Here is a 22,477-nt window from a genome sequence, read left to right as displayed (position 1 = left end):
GAATTGTCTTCCATACTTATATCCGAGCAAGGGCGGCTTCATGTCTTTGGGCACATATCATGCACGCTCCGCCCCGCACAAGTTCATGGAGATTGTTTGCATCTGCTTGATTGGGGTGCGGCGGCCTCTGTAGGGTTGGGGTGCCACAGGTGGTCCACACTTGTACCTGTGCTTAGTCACTCAGCAGGGTGGCTGCTCAAACCCTCCCCCAGCCCAGGAAATGGCCCTTTATTCCAGAAGCCAGAGATCAAGTCTTCTACCTTATAATCAGGTAAGTATAGGATATTGGATTTAGAAGGGCCTCACTTTACAAATGTGAAAACGTCTCATAGCTGGAGAAGGGGGACGAACCCATGAATGTCCACTGGGTCAGACATGGTTCTAGGAAATTGATTCTTTTTCAATTTTCCCTGCAAAGCTTTAGGGTATAAATAACCAACAACAAAAAAAATTAACCTCTGCCTTAAATAATTAGGGATTCGTTTGTCTCACATAAGAAGTCTGGGGGTAGGCAGTCCAGAGCTGATACAGCTGTTCAGCAATGCTACACCTAGGGACCTAAATCTCTTCATCCCTCTGCTCCCATCACCTTCAGCTCGTAGATCCCATATTTGTCCACTCATAATAACAGAATGGCTGCCGCACCTCCAGGCCTCTCATCCGTGTTCCAGGCAGGAAGAAGAGGGAAAAGGGGGAAACAGGAATGAGTGCCTATATCAGGGGAACAAAAGCCTTCCCAGAAATCCTTGGCAGATTTATGCCACCCTGAACTGCAAAGCAGTCTGGGAGGTGGGGTATTTTCCACCAGGCACGTTTTCACATTCCAAGCAAAGTCAGGGTTGTGTGAGGAAGAAGAGGGGGCTGAATGTCGGATTGTGTCTAGCGCAGTATCAGATGTGAAATTCACATCCAGGCCTGTCTCGCTGCAAAGTCTGTGTTCCTCCCTGCGCAGTAAGCCAGCCTCCCTGGCCTAAATGGCTTTAACAATTCCACTCGCCTGCCAACAACGCTGCGATTCAACCATATTTGTTATCTGCGTGTTACAAAGGAGAAGACAAGAGTCTCGGAAAAGTCACACATTGGGTCGCTGGCGGAAACACCACCAGAGCCCTAACCGCCTTCCCCCAGATTTTGATCATTTTCTGCGGTGCCACAGTTCCCAAGCCCAGCTGTCCATCCGAGTCATCTGGGGGGCAGATCCAAAAAGACAGGTTCCTGGGTTCCATCAGAACCTGCTGGCTGGCACCCAGAAATCTGTATTTTTAATGCAATCTCCGAGGCGTTGGAATGTGCCCTTTTCCAGCCCTGTCTGTCTTGCCACTCCTTCGGGAATGCTTCTAGCATGCAGGGAAACGCACAGTAGCTGCTGAGGGGTCACCGTGTGCTAGGCACTGTTGTGAGTACTTGACACGAAGCGACCTTAGGACGAAGCCAGTGTCACCACCTCCAATGTACAGATGCCAAAGTGACAGCTCGGTAACTTGCTGGAGGGCAACAGCTAGGAAGTGGCAGGGCAGGGACTCAGATCCAGCCTCGTGGCACCACAGCCCGAGACTTTAATCACCATGCTCTATGGCTAAGGAATGGGAGAAAAGGAGGGAAATTCAGTATTAGGATTTAAGGTAGCCAGCACTTGAAATTTACTGGACGGGAGACAGAACTTCCTACGCAGATAGAACACACAATAATATCAAAACACAAACACAGGTGTGTCCCCCTAATGTAAACAAAAGGATGAGGAACAGGACTTGGTTTAAGGAAGGACTGAAGTTAGGAAGTGGTTTGACCTGCAGAAGGAAGGAGAAAGAGGAACAGAAGGAGCTAAGTGACGTGCCAGTTTAAGGATCTAAAAGATTTTACGGGGAAGGTACCGAGGAATTTGTGTTTGGGCTATTTAGTTAATATGTGACAATCCTTTGTTTTTTTTTTTTTTTTTAAAGATTTTATTTGTTTGACAGAGAGAGACACAGTGAGAGAGGGAACACAAGCAGGGGGAGTGGGAGGGGGGAAGCAGGCTTCCCACCGAGCAGGGAGCCCGATGCGGGGCTCGATCCCGGGACCCCGGGATCATGACCTGAGCTGAAGGAAGATGCTTAACTGACTGAGCCACCCCGGCGCCCCTACACTAAACTTAAAAAAAAAAAAAATCAGCTTTATTGAAGTATTATTTACATATAATAAAATACACATATTTAAATGGTACAAGTTGACATATATACAAATACACACCCCTGAAACCATTACCACAATCAAGATAGTGAGCATATCCATCACCCCCCAGATTTCCTCCTGCCCCTTTGTAATCCTTCCTCCACCCTGGCCCTAAACAGCCACCAATCGGTTTTCTGTCACTATGTACTGGTTTGCATTTTGGTAATACATACCAAAGACTATGGTGTGTATTATTTTATGTCTAGCTTCCTTCACTCAGCATAATCGCAGTGACTTCTGACACCAACCACCCTGAGTTAAGCCAAATTCTACTGGTTAAGGGCACCCAACTGCCCCCAGCTCCCTTCGGACCCCCAAGGCCACCCTCACTTCTGACCAACTGGCTGCACGTTTGGAGGTTCCCAACCCCCCTCAGGTTCCAGAATTCACCAGAATGATGCCTAGGACTCCGAAAAGTGTTAACGCTTATGATGACAGATTTGTTAGAGTCAAAGAGGACAACTCAGAATCAGCCAGAAGAGGGGCGCCTGGCTGGCTCCGCTGGTGGAGCACATGACTCTTGATCTCGGGGTCATGAGTTCGAGTCCCGTGATGGGCACAGAGATTACTTAATAATAATAGTAATGATAAAAGAATCAGCCAAGAGAAAAGATGCATGGGGCAAGTTCTGGGAGGATCCTGATGTGAAGGGTCATGTGTCCCCCCCACCCCCAGCCCTGTGAGTCGGACCACCACGTGCTCTCAGCACATTGATATGCGACATTACACAGAGTACTGCCAATAATCAGGGGGACCCACCAAGCTTCGGTGTCCATGGCTTTTACTGGGGCCTCATTACAGAGGCATGATTGAAGGAAGGACCAAGTCCTAAAGACTCGAGGTATGACTTTTACTCTATTATCTCTCCGGCAGGTCAGTAAAGCTTCATAAAATCAAGTGACTGAAATTCTTAGCTCCCAGCCTATGGCTATCAGAGATACTGGGTTCTAGCATATCCTGGTTACATCTAAGAGGAAAGCAAACACTGAATGAGCCATTAACCTTTATGCTCAGGCTTACTTAGGCCATTATTTTCCAAGTGAGTTTTGCAGAACACTCAGTCCTCGGGTGGTGGGAGTTACAAGGTTGCAACACATACTAGCAGTAAAGGCTCTGTAAAGCCCTGTAGTCCACCAACTCGTTTAGCTCTGTCGGACCTGTAATTCCCCTTACCCGTGGGTTGTCACAACCTCCTTCCTGGTAACACGCATCACTATCTTTCAGAACTAGTATTTCCTGGATAATACTTTGGAAAATGCCTGTGTTGGTAGTTCTCCGTGTGACCTTTTCAACGCGGCAGAGCCGGTGCTTGGGGACAAATCTGGGCTCCCACCCCCAGAATGGCAAGGATCCTGAGAATCCGTCCTAAGAACTTGGCTGAGCTTGCACCATTAAATTAGAGCATGAACTCATTTTACTGGTGAACTAACTAAATTCAAAGCTAGGTCTGTTTGAGCCACCCTGTCAGGCTCTGCGTTACAACAGGTTCAGATAAGTGGAGGGTGTATTCCTGGCCAGGGAGCAAGGATCAGAGGCAGGGACATGGCGATGGTGGGGAAGAGACACTGAGTCTGCAGGTGGATTTTGTATGAGGAGCCATGGACAACAAGGTTGGAGACATGAGTTGGATCCAGACTGTGGATGTCCTAAGGGGGACTCTCATAGGATGAACCGTGCCTTCCCTCTCTGGGCTTAACACCTGCATACGGTAATGCTTGTAATTTTCACAGCACTAATGCTCATTTTACAGCAGGGGAAACTGAGTCTCGGAGAGATTAACTGACCTAGTTGCCCAGCATCATGACTATTAGATGGTAGAGCATGGCTTGAGTGCAGATCGGACCGCTGCAAACCTCGTGGTCCTTCCTCTGAACACCATGCTGTTTCTGGGGGGTTTTACCAGCCACTGGGGACGCACTGAAAGCTTTTGACCCTCTCTTGCCACTTGCCTTGTGAACAAAAGGTCTGAGTTGGGGGGAGCTTTAGGGGTCTGGGCCGTCTGTTTTGGGCAGACCATTGCAACTGTCCAGGCAAGAAGTGTGTTAGCAAGGGCTTCTAATACCATATTGAATAGTAATGGTAAAGCAACCGTTTTCATTTTGCTCCAGACCTTGAAAAGAATGCATCTAAGGTTTTAAGTATGATGTCCGCTGAAGGTTTTATTAAGTTAAAAAAAAAAAATCTTCCCTTTTCTTCCTTGTTTTCATGACATTTGCATCACAAACTTTATCAAGAATTTCCTGCATCTATTGAGAATGTCATGTGATTTTTCTTCTCTAGTCCATTTGTGCGGTGAATTTCACACGAACCATGAATTCTTAGATGACCCTTATTTGGTCCTGATAAATTGTGTTTAAAAGAAAACACAGTGTTGGATTTGGCTGGCCAATATTTCATTGAAGATTTTTGCATAAATGTTCACTTTGCTTTTTCTTTCCTTAGCTAGTTTTATAGTTATGGTTATACCCGTCTCCCCTTTATATTTTCTATTCTGTGGAACAACTCATATTAAGATAAGATTCATCTGGTCCACGAATGGTAGAACTGTTTGTCGCGGGCTGTCAGTAGAACACGTTTTCCTGTATAGAGGCACAGTTCTTGGTTTATTCATGTGACTTTTTAACGTTTTTCTGTATCCTTTTTACTTAAGCTTTCAAATGCATTGGTGTATTGTCGTTGAGACAGAAACTGCTGCTTGCCTACTCAACATTCATTCTTCTCTCTCCTCTACCCAAATTGTGTTCAAGTGGAATGCTTACCTTCCCAGATTCCCTTGCAGGTGGAAATCTGCACAGGATGTCTGGGGAAGTCTTTGCTTTCCTCGGCATAGGCCCTGCCTCCTCTAGGGGCCCCGCCTCCTCCTCTTCTTTCTTTGGGGGAGAAACAGCCATCTCACAACTGTAAGTTGACAAGCATGAACCAAAAAATACCACACACACTTAGCGGAATACAGTCCTTTTTGCTTAGCTACTTTTATCAGACATTTGTGTTTAGAGTTTTCAAAAGACCTCCTTTGGGTTTTGTTAATTTTGGGCATTGTTTTTGTTTTCTCTTTTCATTTTGGTATTAGCTTTATTGCGTACTTTCTTCTTCTTTCTGTGGGTTCACTCTGCTGCTTCTTCCCCCTTGAGTTACACACTCACCTCTTTTGTTCTGAGTATTTCTTGTTTTCCAATAAATGTCAAAAATGTTAGTTTCCCTTATGTATTGCTTTAGTACAAACTTTGACATTGCAATTCAGTTCCAAGTATTTCGTGATTTTCCTTGTTGTTTCTTTTGTTAGCCCAAAGATAGTTTTCATTTTTTCCTGGGAATATGGGATTGTTAAATGTTCTGGTTTTACTAGATTGTATCTTTATTTCATTATAGTTGGAAAATGTAACCAATATCATCCCTTTGTAATATGTGGAGATTTCCTTTGTTTGTTAGGTATAAAGAGGTGTGTGTGTGCAAGCGTGCACACGTTTTAGCTCAAGATTATTGATTGTATTAGTCAAATATTCTATCCTGCTTATTTTGGGTCTGCTTGCTGTATAGTATTCTGAAAAAGTTGTGCTAAAACCTCCAAATATAATTGCTGATATGTCCATTTCCCCATGTTAGCTATTTGTTGCTTTATGTATTTTAAGGCTACCTTGCTGAGTACACATATGCTTATGATTGGTATTTCTTTATTATTCCTTATTAGTATGTAACCTCTCCATTGGTCCCTTATTTTTACCCTAAATTCATTTTTTTTCTTCTGATGTTAAAATTGCTACCCTAGAGTTATTCCTTTTCTTAATGTGCCAGGCTTTTTTAACCTTTGGTTTTCCAATTTTGCTTATATGATTCTTGCTGACAATATATTATTGTATCCTGGTTTTATATCTAATCAGAACCTCTCTGTGTTTTGATCTGTGAGTATGACTCATCCTCACCTATATTTATTAACATTATTTTAGGACATAGTTCTGCTGAATCATTTTGCATTTTCTATTTATTGTACTTTCTTTCTATTCCTTTCCATCTTTGGAATAGTTCAAAATTTCCTTCCTTGGACTTTTCTGCTTTCTGTTGACAAGATCAAATTATTCTGTAGAAAATAATACATCCTATTTATACCCTTCTCATGGTTAACCCTAATGCATCATGACCCTTACTTATATTTATTCTTTCCCTTGTCAATTTCTTGACTTTGACAGCTCCAGATGTTGCCTTAAATAAGACATGTTCCATCACCCTTCAGTCTTTCCTCCTTCCACCAGTTTCCCATTCCCCTTCCCCAGTCATGCTTCTAATCTAGGGTGTTACTTCTAAGTTATCTGTAATATATAAATTTTTTTTCAGGAGGGACACATTGCTGATTTAAGTAACATTACACTTTTCTAAGTTTTGTTCTCTCTTTTACTTTGCATAACTCATTGCTTCATCCTGGATTTATTTCCCATCTTGCTGAAGTACTTCTCCTTTAAAAATGCTTTCAAGGGAGATTGACTTCTGGAATGGTCAAGTGAGGACCTTGGTGAACCACTCTCCCATAAAAACAACAAAAATACGGGCCAAACAGCTAAAATCAACCATCCCAGAGTTCTGGAAATGTGCCAAAGCTACCACATGAACTGTGCATCATCTATCCAAGAGAAATTACTGAGCTTCAATAAGACAGTGGTGCCTGTCACATTTTAACTTGGGGTTATTCTTATCCTCTCTCCATCCCCAGCTTGGTGGCCCAGTAGCCATGAAAAGTCAACAGTCTCAAAGCTAATGGAGACGACTGACTTCTTTTGGAGCTCTGTTAAGAGCCCCATCCCTAGAACACAGTCAATATTTGGTGCACTTTCGCAGCTCCCTGGAAAGCCTTCATTGCCAAGGTGTCGTGGCTATTTGGTTTGACTCACAGCTCAGCTCAGGGGGGAAATAAAAACTATACTTAGGGCACTACCAAAAACAATAGCAATCTGCTGACAACACATCAGCTGCCAAAGCCTGTGATTTTGGTTAAAGGAAACAAGAGTCTGGCCAACACCAACAGAAGTTTAAAAGTAGGCACTAGATAACTAGAAAACCGCAGAGGACTTTGAAAAGCCCCAACATGTTCCTGGGGATCTAGAAGGTTGCACAGTGTGCATGCTTGGGAGAGACCTCAGAAAGAAGAAGGCCCCAGTCACTCACCTCTGGCTGACCCTCAGGCCCTGTGCACTCAGGAAGTGAGAGCTAAAGTTGTTTTGTAAAAGGGTAGGAGACATATAGACAAGGCATTTAGGGAAATCTTTGGACTGATCATTGGTTCACCACTAAATTATACTGAACCAAGAGTAAACCCTAGAAGACCAGACTTAAAAATAAGAACTTTAAGAAAAAAAATAAAGGCTAGCAGAGAAGTCAAGAGCTGCACACTGCAAGGAATATAGAATTGACAGAATTCATTTAGAAAATTCACTAAACAAATAAGCAGCCACAGGAAACAACAACAACAACAACAATAATAATAATAATAATAAACAGCAACAACAACAAACCTGGGGAGAGGGAATCCAGTTTTAGGTTGTTACAATATATTATTTTAAATGTCTAACTTTAGACAAAAATTTGCAAGCTCTGCAAAGAGACAGAAAAGTATGCCACATACACAGTAAAATAAACAGCCAACTGAAAATATCACCCAGAGGGCACAGATGTTTAATTTAGTAGACAAAGACTTTAAATCAGCTATTATAAATATGTTTAAAGAACTAAAGGATACATTCTTAAGAATTAAAAGAGGGGCACCTGGGTGGCTCAGTCGGTTAAGCATCTGTCTTCAGCTCAGGTCATGATCCCAGGGTCCTGGGATTGAGCCGCACATCAGGCTCCCTGCTCAGTGTGGAGTGTGCTTCTCCCTCTCCCTTTGCCCCTTCCCCCCACTTGTGCACACATTCTCTCTCTCTCAAATAAATAAAGTCTTTTTTAAAAAGAATTAAAGGAAAGTATGAAACAGTGTCTTACCAAACAGAGAATATCAACAACAACAAAATTACAATAAATAAATAAATAAAGAGAAATTCTGGAGTTGAAAAGTACAATCACTGAAATGAAAAATTCACTAAAGGGACTTAATGGTAAATCTGGGCTGTCTGAAGAAAGAATCAACAAACTTGAAGATAGGTTAATAGAGATTATCCTGCCTAAGAAAAAGACTGAAAAAAAAAAAAAGAAAGAAAAATGAGCAGGGCCTCAGAGACCTGTAAGATACTGTCAAGGATAGCAACATACACCTAATATGAGTCCCAGAAAGAGAAGAGAAAAATAAAGGGAATAAAGAATATTTGAAAAAAATAATGACTAAAAACCTTCCCAAATTTGATGAAAACAACTAATGTACACATCCAAGAAACTTGACAAACTCCAGGTAAAGTAATTCAAATAGATCCACACGTAAACACATCATAGTCCAACTGGTAAAAGTCAAAGACCAAAAAATCTTGAAAGCAGCAAAAGGAAAACCATTTCTCATGTACAAGTGATCCTCGGTAAGATTAACAGCTGACTTTTCATCAGAAATCATGGAGGCAGAAGACAGTGGAATGATATCTTCAAAGAGTTGAAAGAAAAAGACCATCAGTCAAGAATTCTATACCCAGCCAAACTCTCCTTCAAAAGTGAAGGAGAAATTAAGATAGTCCCAGATAAACAAATACAGAGAACTTGTCACTAGATCTGTTCAAAAATACTAAAGGGAATAAGACTTAAAAACTTAAGACTGAAATGAGGGACACTAGACAGTAACCTGAGGGACACTAGACAGTAACTTGATTCTTATGAAGAAATAAAGAGCACTAAGAGAGGTAATTATATACATAAATATAGAAGACAATATAAATGTATTCTTGTTATAATTCTTTTCTTATGTCATTTAAAAACAACTGCATAAAGCAATAGTTATAAAACTTTATTGATTGGCTTAAAATGTCTAAAGATGTAATTCATATGACAATAATAGCATAAAGGAGGAGTTAGGGAATGGAGGTATACTGGAGCAAAAGTTTTGTAGACTATTGAAATTAAGTTATTATCCATCCAAACTAGATTGTTTTAAATTAAAATGCTGGGCGCCTGGGTGGCTCAGTTGGTTAAGCGACTGCCTTCGGCTCAGGTCATGATCCTGGAGTCCCAGGATCGAGTCCCGCATCGGGCTCCCTGCTCAGCGGGGAGTCTGCTTCTCCCTCTGACCTTCTTCCCTCTCATGCTCTCTCTCTACCGTTCTCTCTCTCTCTCAATAAATAAAAATCTTAAAAAAAAAAATAAAAAAAAAAATAAATTAAAATGCTAATTGTAATCCCCAGGGCAGCCACTAAGAAAATAATTTATTAAATGGTTCCAAAGAGGATCTTGATGTGGTAAGCTTTTTGAGGATATGTGTGCCTGACAATATTTTTAATTCATGGTCACATTTTTTTAAAGATTATTTATTTATTTATTTATTTGAGAGAGAGAGAGAGAGAGCACAGAAGAAGAGGGGGAGGGAGAAGCAGACTCCCTGCTGAGCAGAGAGCCCAATGAGGGGCTTGATCCCAGGATCCTGAGATCATGACCTGAGCCAAAGGCAGACGCTTAACTGACTGAACCTCTCAAGCATCCCTCATGGTCACATTTAATAAGAGTTAAAATACATGAACTAATTCTAGGATTTGAAAAGTTCTTAAGTCCTCTCAAATACTCCATTGTTATCTTGCATCCAGTTTGATGTTGAGGAGTCTGATGTCAATATATTTATTGTTTCTTGTAGGTGATCTGCTTTCTCTCAGGAAGCTTTTAGAATTTTCTCTTTCGACAACAACAAAATAATAGAATATATGGGACTAAACTTAACAAAAAATGTACAAGACCTATATAAAGAAAACTTTAAAACTCTGTTGAAGGACCAAAGAAAAAAGACGGGAACAAATGAAAAGAATATCGTGTGTTTTGATAGGTAGACTCAACATCACAAAGATGTCAATTCTCTCTACCCAGTGGCAATAGGGTGTACAGCAATCTTCCCACAGCAATGTGAAGGAGAGAAATGAAATGAAATGATCTCTATTCTAGGTATCTGGCCCTCTTCTGCTCTAGACTGCTGAGAGAGAGAGAGAGAGAGAGAGAGAAGCATTCAACCACCAACCACTTTCTGCCTCACTAGGGTTTTCCTCTCAGATTTTTTGTTTGTTGTTGTTTGGCTTAAACAACAGAAATTTAATTTCTCAGAAATCTGCAGGCTAGAAGTCTGAGGTCAAGGTTGGCAGGGTTGGCTTCTTCTGAGACCTCTCTCCTTGGTTTGCAGATGGCCTACTTCTCCCTGAGTCTTCATGTAGTCTCCCCTCTATGCACATCTGTGTTCTAATCTCCTCTCTTATAAGGACACCAGTCTTCCTAAATTAGGACCCACCTTAATCATCTTATTTTACCATAATCACCTCTTTATTTTTTATTTTATTTTATTTTTAAAAAAGATTTTATTTATTTATTTGACAGAGAGACAGCAAGAGAGGGAAAGCAAGCAGGGGGAGTGAGAGAGGGAGAAGCAGGCTTCCTGCGGAGCAGGGAGCCCGATGCAGGGCTTGATCCCAAGGCTGTGGGATCATGACCTGAGTCGAAGGCAGACACTTCACTGACTGAGCCACCCTGGCGCCCCTTCATTTTTTATTTAAAAAAATTTTTTTATTTGAGTAGAGTTAACACACCTGTTACTTGAGTTTCAGACATTCCACATAGTGATTTGACAAGTTTATACGTTATGTTGTGCTCACCACAAATGTAGCTACCATCTGCCACCATACGATGCTGTTACAATTCCACTGATTATATTGCTGATGTTCTACCTTTTATTCCAATGACTTATTCGTTCTATAACTGGAAGCCTATGTCTCCCACTCACCCATTTTGTCCATCCCCCCACCCCCTCCCCTCTGGCAACTGTCAGTTTGTTCTCTGTATTTATAGGTCTGATTCTGTTTGTTATTGGTTTGTTTACCCACTTGCTTTTTTTAGATTCCACATATGAGTGAAATCATAAGGTATTTGTCTTTTACAGTCTGGCTCACTGCACTTACGATAATGTTCCTCTAGGTCATCTACATTGTCACAAATGGCATGATCTCATCCTTTTTTATAGCTGCATAATATTCCATTGTGTATATATACCACATCTCCTTTATCCATTCATCCATCAATGGACACTTAGGTTGCTTTCATGTCTTGGCTCTTGTAAATAATGCTGCAATAACCATATGGGGCACGTATATCTTTTTGAATTGGTGCTTTTGTGTTAGTGTTTTCATTTTCGTTGGGTAAATGCCCAGTAGTGGAATTATTGGAGCACATGGTGTTTCTATTTTTAATTTTTTGAGGAAACTCCATACTGTTTGTCACAGTGGCTGTACCAATTTACATCCCCACCTCAACAGTGTATGAGGGTTGCTTTTTCTCTACATCCCTGGCAACACTTGTTGCTTCTTGTCTTTTTTATTTTAGCCATTCTGATAGCTGTGAGGTAATATGTCATTGTGGTTTTGATTTTCATTTCCCTGATGATTGGTGATGTTGAGCATCTTTTCATGCATCTGTTGGCCATTTGTATGTGTTCTTTGGATAAAATGTCTATTCAGGTCATCTACCCATTTTTTAATCAGACTGGGTATTTTTTGGTGTTGAGCTGTATAAGTTCTTTATATATTTTAGATATTAACCCCTTGTTGGATATATCATTTGCAAATATCTTCTCCCATTCATTCGTTTGCCTTTTTGTTTTATTGATAGCTTCCTGTGCTGTGCAAAAGCTTTTTATTTTGATGTAGTCCCAATAGTTAATTTTTTATTTTGTTTCCCTTGCCTTGGGAGACATATCTGGAAAATTGTTGCGATGGTTGATGTCAGAGAAGTTACTCTCTGTGTTCTTTTCTAGGATTTTTATGGTTTCAAGCCTCACATTTAGGTCTTTAATCCATTTTGAGTTTATTTTTGTGTATGATGTTAGAAAGTGATCAGTTTCATGTTTTTACATGTAGCTATCCAGTTTTCCAAGCACCATTTATTGAAGAGAGTGTCTTTTCCCCACTGTATATTCTTGCCTCCTTTGTCATAGATTAATTGACCATATAAGTGTGGATTTCGTTCTGCGCTTTCTATTCTGTTCCATTGCTCCATGCGTCTATTTTTGTGGCAATACCATACTGTTTTGATCACTACAGCTTTGTAGTATGTCCTGAAATCTAAAATTATGATACCCCCGCTCTGTTTCTCTTTCTCAAGATTGCTTTGGCTATTCAGGATCTTTTGTGGTTCCATACAAGTTTTGGTATTATTTGTTCTAGTTTTGTGAAAAATGCTGTTGGTATTTGGATAGGGATTGCATTGAATCTGCAGATTGCTTTGGGTAGTATGGACATTTTAACAATATTAATTCTTCTAATCCATGAGCATGGAATATCTTTCCATTTGTCTGTGTCATCTTCAACTTCTTTCATCAGTGTTTTACAGTTTTCAGAGTATAAGTCTTTCACTTCCGTAGTTAAGTTTATTTGGAGGTATTTTATTCTTTTTGGTGTGAGTGTAAATATTTTCCTCTTAGTTTTTGTGTTCAGTTTAGGAATCCACTTCCTTCCCACCTCACAGCATTTCCAGGGACAGGAGCAAAGACCTTCCCCTGGTTTTCAATCTTATGGGAAACTTGAAGTTACCCTCATTTGGAATCCTGGCTTTGCTATTGCTGAAGATGAACTTAAATCTCCAAGTGTCCTTTTTTTTTTCTTCTACATGATGAGAAGTTTGGAATAGATGATCTCAAATGGTTCTAGCTCTAAAATTCTGTGATTCTGTGCAGTAAATGAAGAGGTGGCGGGTAAGAGACATTGATATTTTAAGACTCTACGGTTTCCAAGGAGATAAAGAGGCATAATGGGGGAACACCCAATGAGAGAGTTATTAGCAAGAATAGATGTCAATTTGGAGGAGGGATGTCAATCAAGTTTCAAGGAACAAGGGGAAGAGGGAGGATGCTGGCAGAGGTTCACAAGGAAAGGGAAAACCTGTGATTGAATAGAGGTTAAGAGAAGAACAGCAAGTGTTGAGAAGAACAAACGATTAACCACCATGGGAGCAGATGCAAAAATATTTCCTTTTAAATTTATTATTAAATATTTCTGACATAGCAAAAGTATGCAGAATAATATAATGAACACTCGTGTACCCAGTGCCCAGTCTAAAATATTATTCATTACCAATTTATAGTAACCCTCCCCGCATCAGCACCGAGAGGTAGTAGTAACTATTATCCTGAATTTGTTGACTATCATTCCCCATAGTTCTTTACATTTTCATTACATATGTGTGTATTCAAAGGCAACATTTTATCTTCTAAAAATCAGGTTTGATGTTTGAACATGGAGAAGTATAACTATTGAAATCCTTGTTTGAAGTAAAGCGAAGTGTCCTCGCTGAAGGGGTCCCAGGCAAGGAGAATAATAAAATGGTTGGAATAACTTTGATCAGAACATAAGAAGCTTCTTCCTATTGACGTAGGTCTCTCCAAGGTGATGAGGGTCACTGGTGAAGCTCCCACAGTTGGACCAAGAGTAATGGCCAGCTTCCTGACGCAGGGAGAGGGCCGCACTTCTAGAACATCAAGGTCAGAAGGAAAGGGATGATTTCAGCCACTGCTGAGCAGAGCTTTTAGTTTGGACCAGTGGGAATGCTGTTCTCAGAAACATAAGCAGTGGGAAATCGGGTATCAAAACACAGCAGGGAGTCATTTACTATTTCAAGGACAAACCGTGGAGCAAGCTGAGTTTGGGGCCAGGCTCCAAGATCAGAGTTGGCCCATGGCTAGCCAATGAGAGGCAGAAGCCTCTTCCTCTGGCTGCAAGACGCCCTTGAAACCACCTCTGCTGGAGCCTGCCATCCTCAGGCTCAGCCAACTGCCAAAATAGAGTAACAGAATCTTTCCTGGGTTCAGTGAGACTGCTGTCTTGCACAATTCTGTTAGTGAAAACCCACATGGGCCATCTTAGAAACCTGACCTTACAAGGAACATAACTAAGGCCTAAACCCCACCGTAGCAAAGCAATTAAAATGCACTCCCATCAACACTAAACACGATTTGGAGGGGGAGGGAAGTGAGAGGGTTTTCATAACCTCACTTTTGAAATTGTCAATGAGTAACTCGTTTACTTCTCAATTTGCTTTGATTTTTTTTCCAAAAATCTGTGCAGAATTGGAAATTCTTGAGAAGTGAGAAAATCAGATCCACAGATTACTTTCAAATGTGTGAAATGCTGAAGTTGAAAACTCATAAAGTTGGAATATTACATTTGTATGCTTTTAATTAAACATTTATCCTTTATTTTGTGGCTTCCTTTTTGTATTTGAGAGCCAATAATCATTTCCAGGCTTCAAACATTGTGGTAGGCTCTTGAAAACCTCATAGACCCTGAGCTGTGTATCTACAGGGCCTGGAGGATAAACAGCCCACTGGGGAGTTTTTAATGGGAGATGCCTGGGTCAGTGGGCCCCGACTGGTTCCTTTGTCCCACCTCCTCTGCCCTCCCGACCCATAGTCACTCGTGGTGGTAGTGATGGCAGTGCCCTGAAGACAACATCCCCAGAAGTAGTCACCAGAGTCTGTTTATTCCCTGCTTCCTCCCTCAACTGCTATAACAGTGGGGACTTTGTTTGGTTCACTGCTGCATCCCCCCACCTAGTAGAGTGTCAGGTACATCAGGCACTCAACATGAGTCTTCGTTGAGTTCACCGTCAGCTCTGGGACACAGGATCGGATGGTGGATAAACTGGGCTCCCGCTGGACTGGTATCATTTGAATGATGTAGAATGAGAATGTATTCTCTTATTACTCTTGTAATTAAAAGGTAATAGAATTTTACGATGAGATATCCCCTCACACCCAATCAGGATGGCTACTGTTGAAAAAACAGAAATAAGAAGTGTTGGTGGAGGTGTGCAGAAATCAGGACCCTCGTGCACTGCTGGTGGGAATGTAAAATGGCAGAGCCACTCTGCAAAACAGTATGGCGGTTCCTCAAAATATTGAAAATAGAGCTACCGGGCGCCTGGGTGGCTCATTTGGTTGAGCGACTGCCTTCGGCTCGGGTCATGATCCTGGAGTCCCGGGATCGAGTCCCACATCAGGCTTCCTGCTCAGCGGGGAGTCTGCTTCTCCCTCTGACCCTCTTCCCTCTCGTGCTTTCTATCTCTCATTCTCTCTCTCTCTCTCAAATAAATAAAAAGAAAGAAAGAAAGAAAGAAAGAAAGAAAGAAAGAAAGAAAGAAAGAAAGAAAGAAAATAGAGCTACCATATGACCTAGCAATCCCATTTCTGGGAATATACCCGAAAAGAACTGAAAACAGGTTCTCAAAGAGGTATTTGCACAACCATGGTCATAGCAGCATTATTCACAGTTGGCAAAAAGTGGACGCAACTCAAGTGTCTATCAACAGACAAATGGATAAACAAAGGGTGGTATATACATACAACGGGATATTATTCAGCCCTGAAAAGGAAAGAAATCCTTTCATTCATGCTCTAACATAAATGAACCTTGAGGATATTATGCTGAATGAAAGCCAGTCACAAAATGACAATACCATATGATTCCACTGATATTAGGTACCTAGAGTTATTAAATTCTTAGAAACAAAGTAGGCTTGTGGTTGCCAGTGACTGGGGAGGAGGGGGAAATGGGGAGATGTTGGCTAATAGTTATAGAGTTTCAGTTTTATGAGATGAAAATGTTCTGGAGGTTGGTTGCACAACAATAAAGAATATACTGAACAATCCTGAACAGTACACTTAAAAATGGTTAAGATGGTCAATTTCATGTGATGTGTGTTTCACCACAATTTAAAAAAAAATAACATTTTATTTTTTTTAATTTTTTATTGTTATGTTAATCACCATACATTACATCATTAGTTTTTGATGTAGTGTTCCATGATTCATTGTTTGTGCATAACACCCAGTGCTCCACGCAGAACGTGCCCCCTTTAATACCCATCACCAGGCTAACCCATCCCCCTGCCCTCCTCCCCTCTAGAACCCTCAGTTTGTTTTTCAGAGTCCATCGTCTCTCATGGTTCGTCTCCTGCTCCAATTTACTCCCCTTCATTCTTCCCCTCCTGCTATCTTCTTCTTTTTCTTTTTTCTTAACATATGTTGCATTATTTGTTTCAGAAGTACAGATCTGTGATTCAACAGTCTTGCACAATTCACAGTGCTCACCATAGCACATACCCTCCCCAATGTCTGTCACCCAGCCACCCCATCCCTCCCAGCCCCCCCCCACTCCAGCAACACTCAGTTTCCTGAGATTAAGAATTCCTCATACCAGTGAGGTCATATGATACATGTCTTTCTCTGATTGACTTATTTCACTCAGCATAACACCCTCCAATTCCATCCACGTCATTGCAAATGGCAAGATCTCATTCCTTTTGATGGCTGCATAATATTCCATTGTGTATATATACCACATCTTCTTTATCCATTCATCTCATAACATTTTATTTTTATTTTTTAAAGATTTTAGGGCGCCTGGGTGGCTCAGTTGGTTAAGCGACTGCCTTCGGCTCAGGTCATGATCCTGGAGTCCCAGGATCAAGTCCCACATCGGGCTCCCTGCTCGGCAGGGAGTCTGCTTCTCCCTCTGACCCTCTTCCCTCTCGTGCTCTCTATCCCTCATTCTCTCTCTCTCAAATAAATAAATAAAAATACTTTATTTATTTATTTGAGATAGAGTGAGAGAGAGTGCGCACACACACACACACACACACACACACACACACACACACACACGAGTGGGGGAGGGGCAGAAGGAGAGAGAGAGAGAAGCAGGCTCTCCACTGAGCAGGGAGCCCGACGTGAGGCTCGATCCCCGGACCCTGGGATCATGACCTGAATGGAAGGCAAACGCCCAGCCAACCAAGCCACCCAGGTGCTCCCCAAAACACATTTTAAAGTAATATAATTCTAAAAGTAAATGGGTTGACATACACTCATAATTTTGAGTGTGTAAGACTTTTTTTTTTAACAAAACACCAAAGTCCCAACCCCCAAAAATAAAAAAAAAAAAGATCAACATATTTGGATAAATATTTTAAATTTCTATGATAAAAGGAACCAGCAATTTAAAAGACAAACAATAAGCTTGGAGAAAATATTTGCATATCTATATTGGGCAATATTGGTCCTAAGAGAAAGCTATGGTATGGGAGGAGGGACAAGCAAATGGAATGGGCAGGTAGCACTGCAGACAGGTTCTGTCACGGGATAGAACCCGGTGTCACTGATACCATAAACCACATGCAAAGGAGGCAGGTCAGGTCTGAGAGGAGTTTGGGAAGAGTCTGTGCAATGTCAAAGAAGGCACTCACAGAGGGGTAGACTTAGGCTTAGTAATAAGAGGGTCTGCACTGAGCCTAAGAGCTCAAAATGTTCTTGGGGACTGCAGGTCTGCTGTATCTCCTGTGATGGGGGCACGGGGTTGCCTCCCCTATCTCTTCTTGCATCAAATGCTCGTCCAACTGCCTCAAAAATGCTAGGATTGGTGAGGTCCCTGGGGGGGGGGTGCGGTCGGTTGAGTGTCTGACTCTTGGTTTTGGCTCAAGTCATGATCTCAGGGTCGTGGGATCGAGCCCTGCATCGGGCTCTGAGTTCAGTGAGGAGTCTACTAAAGTATCTCTTTCCCTCTGCCCCCCTGCTCGCTCTCTCGCTCTCTCTCAAATAAATAAATAAATAAATCTTTAAAAAAAAAAAAAAGGATTGGTAGAGAAGAGCATCAGAAATGTAGGATTACTATCCAGAATCAATATATCCTATATATTGACATATATTGATATAATCAATATCTCTTACATATCAGTTATATCCTATAAATCAACAAAAATACAAAAAAAACCCCTCAATTTCTTAATGTGCATCGAATATGACCAGGAAACAAACAGAAGAAATGGCTATATGCATGAAAAGATGCATAGCCTCACCAATAATTAGGGACATTAAAACAAAACAACAATAAACTATCATTTTCTCCCGACTGGCAAAAAAAAAATGTAAAGACTGGTAATATACAGTGTTGGTGTGGATGCAGGAAAATGAAGACTCCATATGCTTTGGGTCAGAATTTAAACTGTCTCCAGAGGCTCACCTGTGGCTTATGCACCTCTTTGCATCAAGGCTATATTCTGACAGCTCTTTCACCAGGGGCAGAAAACATAATTTACTTTTATACTTAAGACCAATAACCATCTGCAATGTAAGCTTGCAGACTCTTGAACAACCAGTAGGTCAAAGAAGACATCAAAAGGAGACTTAAAAATTATCTTGAGACAAACAAAAACGAGGACAAACTTATGAGATGCACCAAAGCAGCACTAAGAGGGAAGTTTATAGCAATAAATGCCTATATTGAAAAGAAATATCTCAAAAAAACAAAAATACAAAAAAACACAACCACAAACCAACCTAACTTTACACCTCAAGGAACCAGAAAAAGAACATCACAGTAACCCCACAGTTAGCAGAGGAAGGAAAATAATAAAGATCAGAGCAGAAATAAATCAGAGGATAGAAAAAAATCAATAAAATTAAGAGTTGGTTTTTTGAAAAGTGAAATCAAACCCTTAGCTAGACTGAGAAAAAAGCGAGAGAAAACTCAAATAAATAAAATAAATGAAAGAGGAGACATCACACCAGATGCCTCAGAAATCAAAAGGATTATGGACTATTATGAACAATTAGATGCACACAAATTGGATAACCCAGAAATTGATAAATTCTTAGAAACATAGAACCTAATAAGAGTGAATCAACAAGAAATAGACTTAACAGATAAATAACAAATAAGGCGATTGGACTAGTCATCTAAAACCTCCAAAGAAAAGCCCAGGACCCTGATGGCTTCACGACTGAACTTTACCAAACATCCAAAGAATTAATACCAAAACCTCTCAAACTCTTCCCAAAAAATAGAAGAAGAGGGAACACTTCCAAACTCATTCTATGAGGCCAACATCACACGGATACCAAAGTCAGGGGAAAGACACCACAAGAGAGCTACAGGCCGATATCTCTGATGAACATAGATGCAAAAATCCTCAATAAAATACTAGCAAACTGAATTCAACAACTCATCAAAAATAGTATACACCAAGACCAAATGGGGTTGATCCCTGGGACGCAAGTTTGGTTTAACATGTGAAAATCATTCCATATGAGACACCATATTAACAGAATAAAAGATAAAGGACACATGATCATCTCAATACATGTAGAAAAAGCATCTGAGGGGCGCCTGGGTGGCTCACTCAGTTAAGTGGTTGCCTTCAGCTCAGGTCATGATCTCAGGGTCTTGGGATTGAGTCCCACATCAGGCTCCCTGCTCAGCGGGGAGTTTGCTTCTCCCTCTCTCTGCCCCTCCCCCTGCTCATGCTCTCTCTCGCTCACTGTATCTCAAATAAATAAAATCAAGAAAGAAAGAAAGAAAGAAAGAAAGAGAAAGAAAGAAGAAAGAAAGAAAGAAAGAAAGAAAGAAAGAAAGAAAGAAAGAAAGAAAGAAAGAAAGAAAAAGAAAGAAAGAAAAGAAAGAAAGAAAGAAAGAAAGAAAGAAAGAAAGAAAGAAAGAAAGAAAGAAAGAAAGAAAGAAAGGAAGAAAGAAAGAAAAGCATCTGAGGGGCACCTGGGTGGCTCAGTTGGTCAGGCATCCTTACTCGTGATTTGCGCTCAGGTCATGGTCTGGGGATCATGGGATCAAGCCCCTGCATTGGGCTCCGCGCTCAGCGGGGAGTCCGCTTGAAGATTTTCTCTCTCCCTCTCCCTCTGACCCTCCCTCCCACCCCCCACCCCCACATGCTCTCTCTCTCAATAAATAAATAAATCTTTAAAAAAAAGAAAAAACATTTGACAAAGACCTTGTTAAGCCATTGAAACATACTCAACCCATACGAGGAGTCCTTTTGAAACATATTAATAAAATTCATCTGTGTGACTCCACTTACGGGGACTATAAGACATACATGGAATTGGAATGTAACATGGACAAAATGTGATTTCCTCACACCCAGTACTTGATTGTGTCCCCAGCACTATGCTGTTCTGTATGGATATGCAGGATAACATTTTTTAAGATTTGAACCTAGATAGAGCTTTTTTTCTCCTGATATTTTCCTCCTGTCCTTTTTTTTTTTTTTCTCAGATTTTATTTATTTATTGGAGGGACAGAGAGAATGAGAGAGAAAGCACATGAGATGGGGGGAGGGCCAGAGGGAGAAGCAGACTCCCTGCTGAGCAGGGAGCCCCCGATACAGAAAACAGAAATGCCTATTGTTTTCCCACAGCCTAAATCCAACAGGAGATCTTCTAGATGCCTCAGAGGCAAACAGCAAGATGGACAAAGGCTGGGGTGGAGGGGGCGCGGGGAGGGAAGCTGGGCTCCCCCAGGGAAGGAAGAGTGCGGGAGTTCTGTGAATCCCAGGCAGCCCTGCGTCGTCCCTATGGCCCCCGAAAAGAGCAGTGAGACCCCAGAGAAGGACGGTGGTGGGCAATGGAGAGGGAGGTTCTCAAGCGAGGTCCAGAGGAAGCAACAGAAAGAGCTCCCAGGCAGGAGGGGTGCCCGCCCAGGAGGTGAGGATGCCCTTAGCTGCCACCTGTATGCACCAACGTGGCCCTGGGCCGCCTGATTGCATAGACGCGACCAAGGATGCGTCCAGACGGACCAGGGCAAGCCGGGGATCCGAGAAGCAGACAGGCCCCTCCTCAAGGGGCGGAAGAAGGTAAAGCCCAAACTGACTGTGCCGGACTCTAGCAATGCACAAGGAGAGAAACATCCCCTTTTGCGGACCCTACAGTCATCCTGCCGGCTCCGTTTCCTTGGGGCGACCCCGGTGAGAACCCTTGCGGGCTGGGGGCCTGAGGGTGGGGTGGGAGCTGTCCTGCTTCCCCCACCCCTGGCCCCGGGGGGCGGCGGACTGCTCCGGAGGGGGGCTGGGGAGAAGGGACGGCGGCGGTGGGGGGGGACGGTGAGGAGGGGGCTGGGCAGCGCCCCCACCGCGCCTCCCACTCGGCGCCCCCCCGCGTCGGGCGGCCAGCAGGGGGCGCCAGAGGACCGGCAATGCCGCGGGGTGGGCTTCTCGGGTCCCGGCGCCGCCGGGCCGCGGAGGGACCCCCGCCCCAGACCCGGAGGGGCCGAGCCCCGCGGCCCGCGCGGGCGGGGAACAGAAGGGACGGCGCGCAGCCGGGAGCCTATGTCCCGCAGCGGGGACTCGAGGTCGCGGCCGTCACCCCCGCCCGGGACCTCTCGGCGCCCGCCTCCCACGGGGTCTCCAGTCTGGGCGTCGGCCCGGGGCCCCAGTGAGCTCGTGCCCAGTGCTCTGACGGGATCAAGGAAGGCAGCTCTGATGAGGGACACGTGTGAGACGGTCGCGGTACCAGGATGTGGCTTTTCTTCATATTTTGATGGCACTGGCCCTGAGTCGGCTACACCCCCGGGGGGGGTCCCCCTCCACATCCCCCGGGGTGGCCTCTTTGGTCCCCAGGCTCCCCGCCTACCCTCGCCCACCCCTTGGTTCTCAAGCTCTGGCCTCCTCCCACCCTCCCACCCTCCCGCCGGCCCCCACCCCTGCCTCCTTTTCTTCTGGGCCATCTGTCCCAGCCCCAGGCCCTCTCTGACCCTCACACACACACCTGAACCCCCAAGGACACCCCTCCACCGGAACCCCCCTGTGAGGTCATGGACCCCCAGACCCTGCCTCCCAGGCCTGGACACCAGCATCTAATCAGGCCTAACTTCTCCCCAGAGTTCCTGGGGTGTGTGTGTGGGGGGGGAGGGTAAATGCAGGAGCAGAACGCCGGATTCCAGCAGGACTGCGGTCAGCGGGGGACAAGGGTCAGAGAGCAAAGCCTGGGTTCCATGGGTGGTCCACAGAACCAGGCCTGTTGCCAGGTAACCAGATCTCCCTTCATTTGCCAACACCTCACCCCGAGCTGCTGACCCACCAGCCTCCCGCTGTCTTTCCCTCCGTGGGACCCTGAAAAGCAGGAGGAAGGGAGAAGCAAGAGCCCAGCCAGCACCCCGGAGCCACCTGCGGCTCCCCCAGCCACCGTTTCCCTGCGAGGACCCGGCCGCCGGGCCCCCTGGGTCAGCAGCAGCATGAGTCTGGGCATCATGGAGGAGGAAGACCTGGCAGAGTACTTCCGGCTGCAGTATGGGGAGCGCCTGTTACAACTGCTGCAGTGAGTCTCTCGGGGTCCATGCCCCCCCCC

At 43.3% G+C, this 22,477-nt stretch overlaps 1 protein-coding gene across 1 annotated transcript in view; it reads left to right on the top strand.

Moving 5' to 3' along the window:
- Positions 1-22,128: 22,128 nt before the first annotated feature.
- Positions 22,129-22,477, top strand: part of CCDC42 (coiled-coil domain containing 42) — a 13,853-nt gene continuing 13,504 nt past the window's right edge. The window contains exon 1 of the mRNA XM_073881492.1: positions 22,129-22,447. Coding sequence (XP_073737593.1) covers positions 22,365-22,447 — 83 coding nt within the window. The 5' untranslated portion in view covers positions 22,129-22,364. The remainder of the gene's footprint in view (positions 22,448-22,477) is intronic.

Source organism: Callorhinus ursinus, unplaced genomic scaffold (assembly GCF_003265705.2).
Source record: "Callorhinus ursinus isolate GAN/ISIS: 27379988/994484 unplaced genomic scaffold, GSC_fseal_2.0 scaffold43, whole genome shotgun sequence".
NCBI classification, from domain to species: Eukaryota; Metazoa; Chordata; class Mammalia; order Carnivora; family Otariidae; genus Callorhinus; species Callorhinus ursinus.
This window is presented reverse-complemented; position numbering and strand designations above follow the sequence as displayed.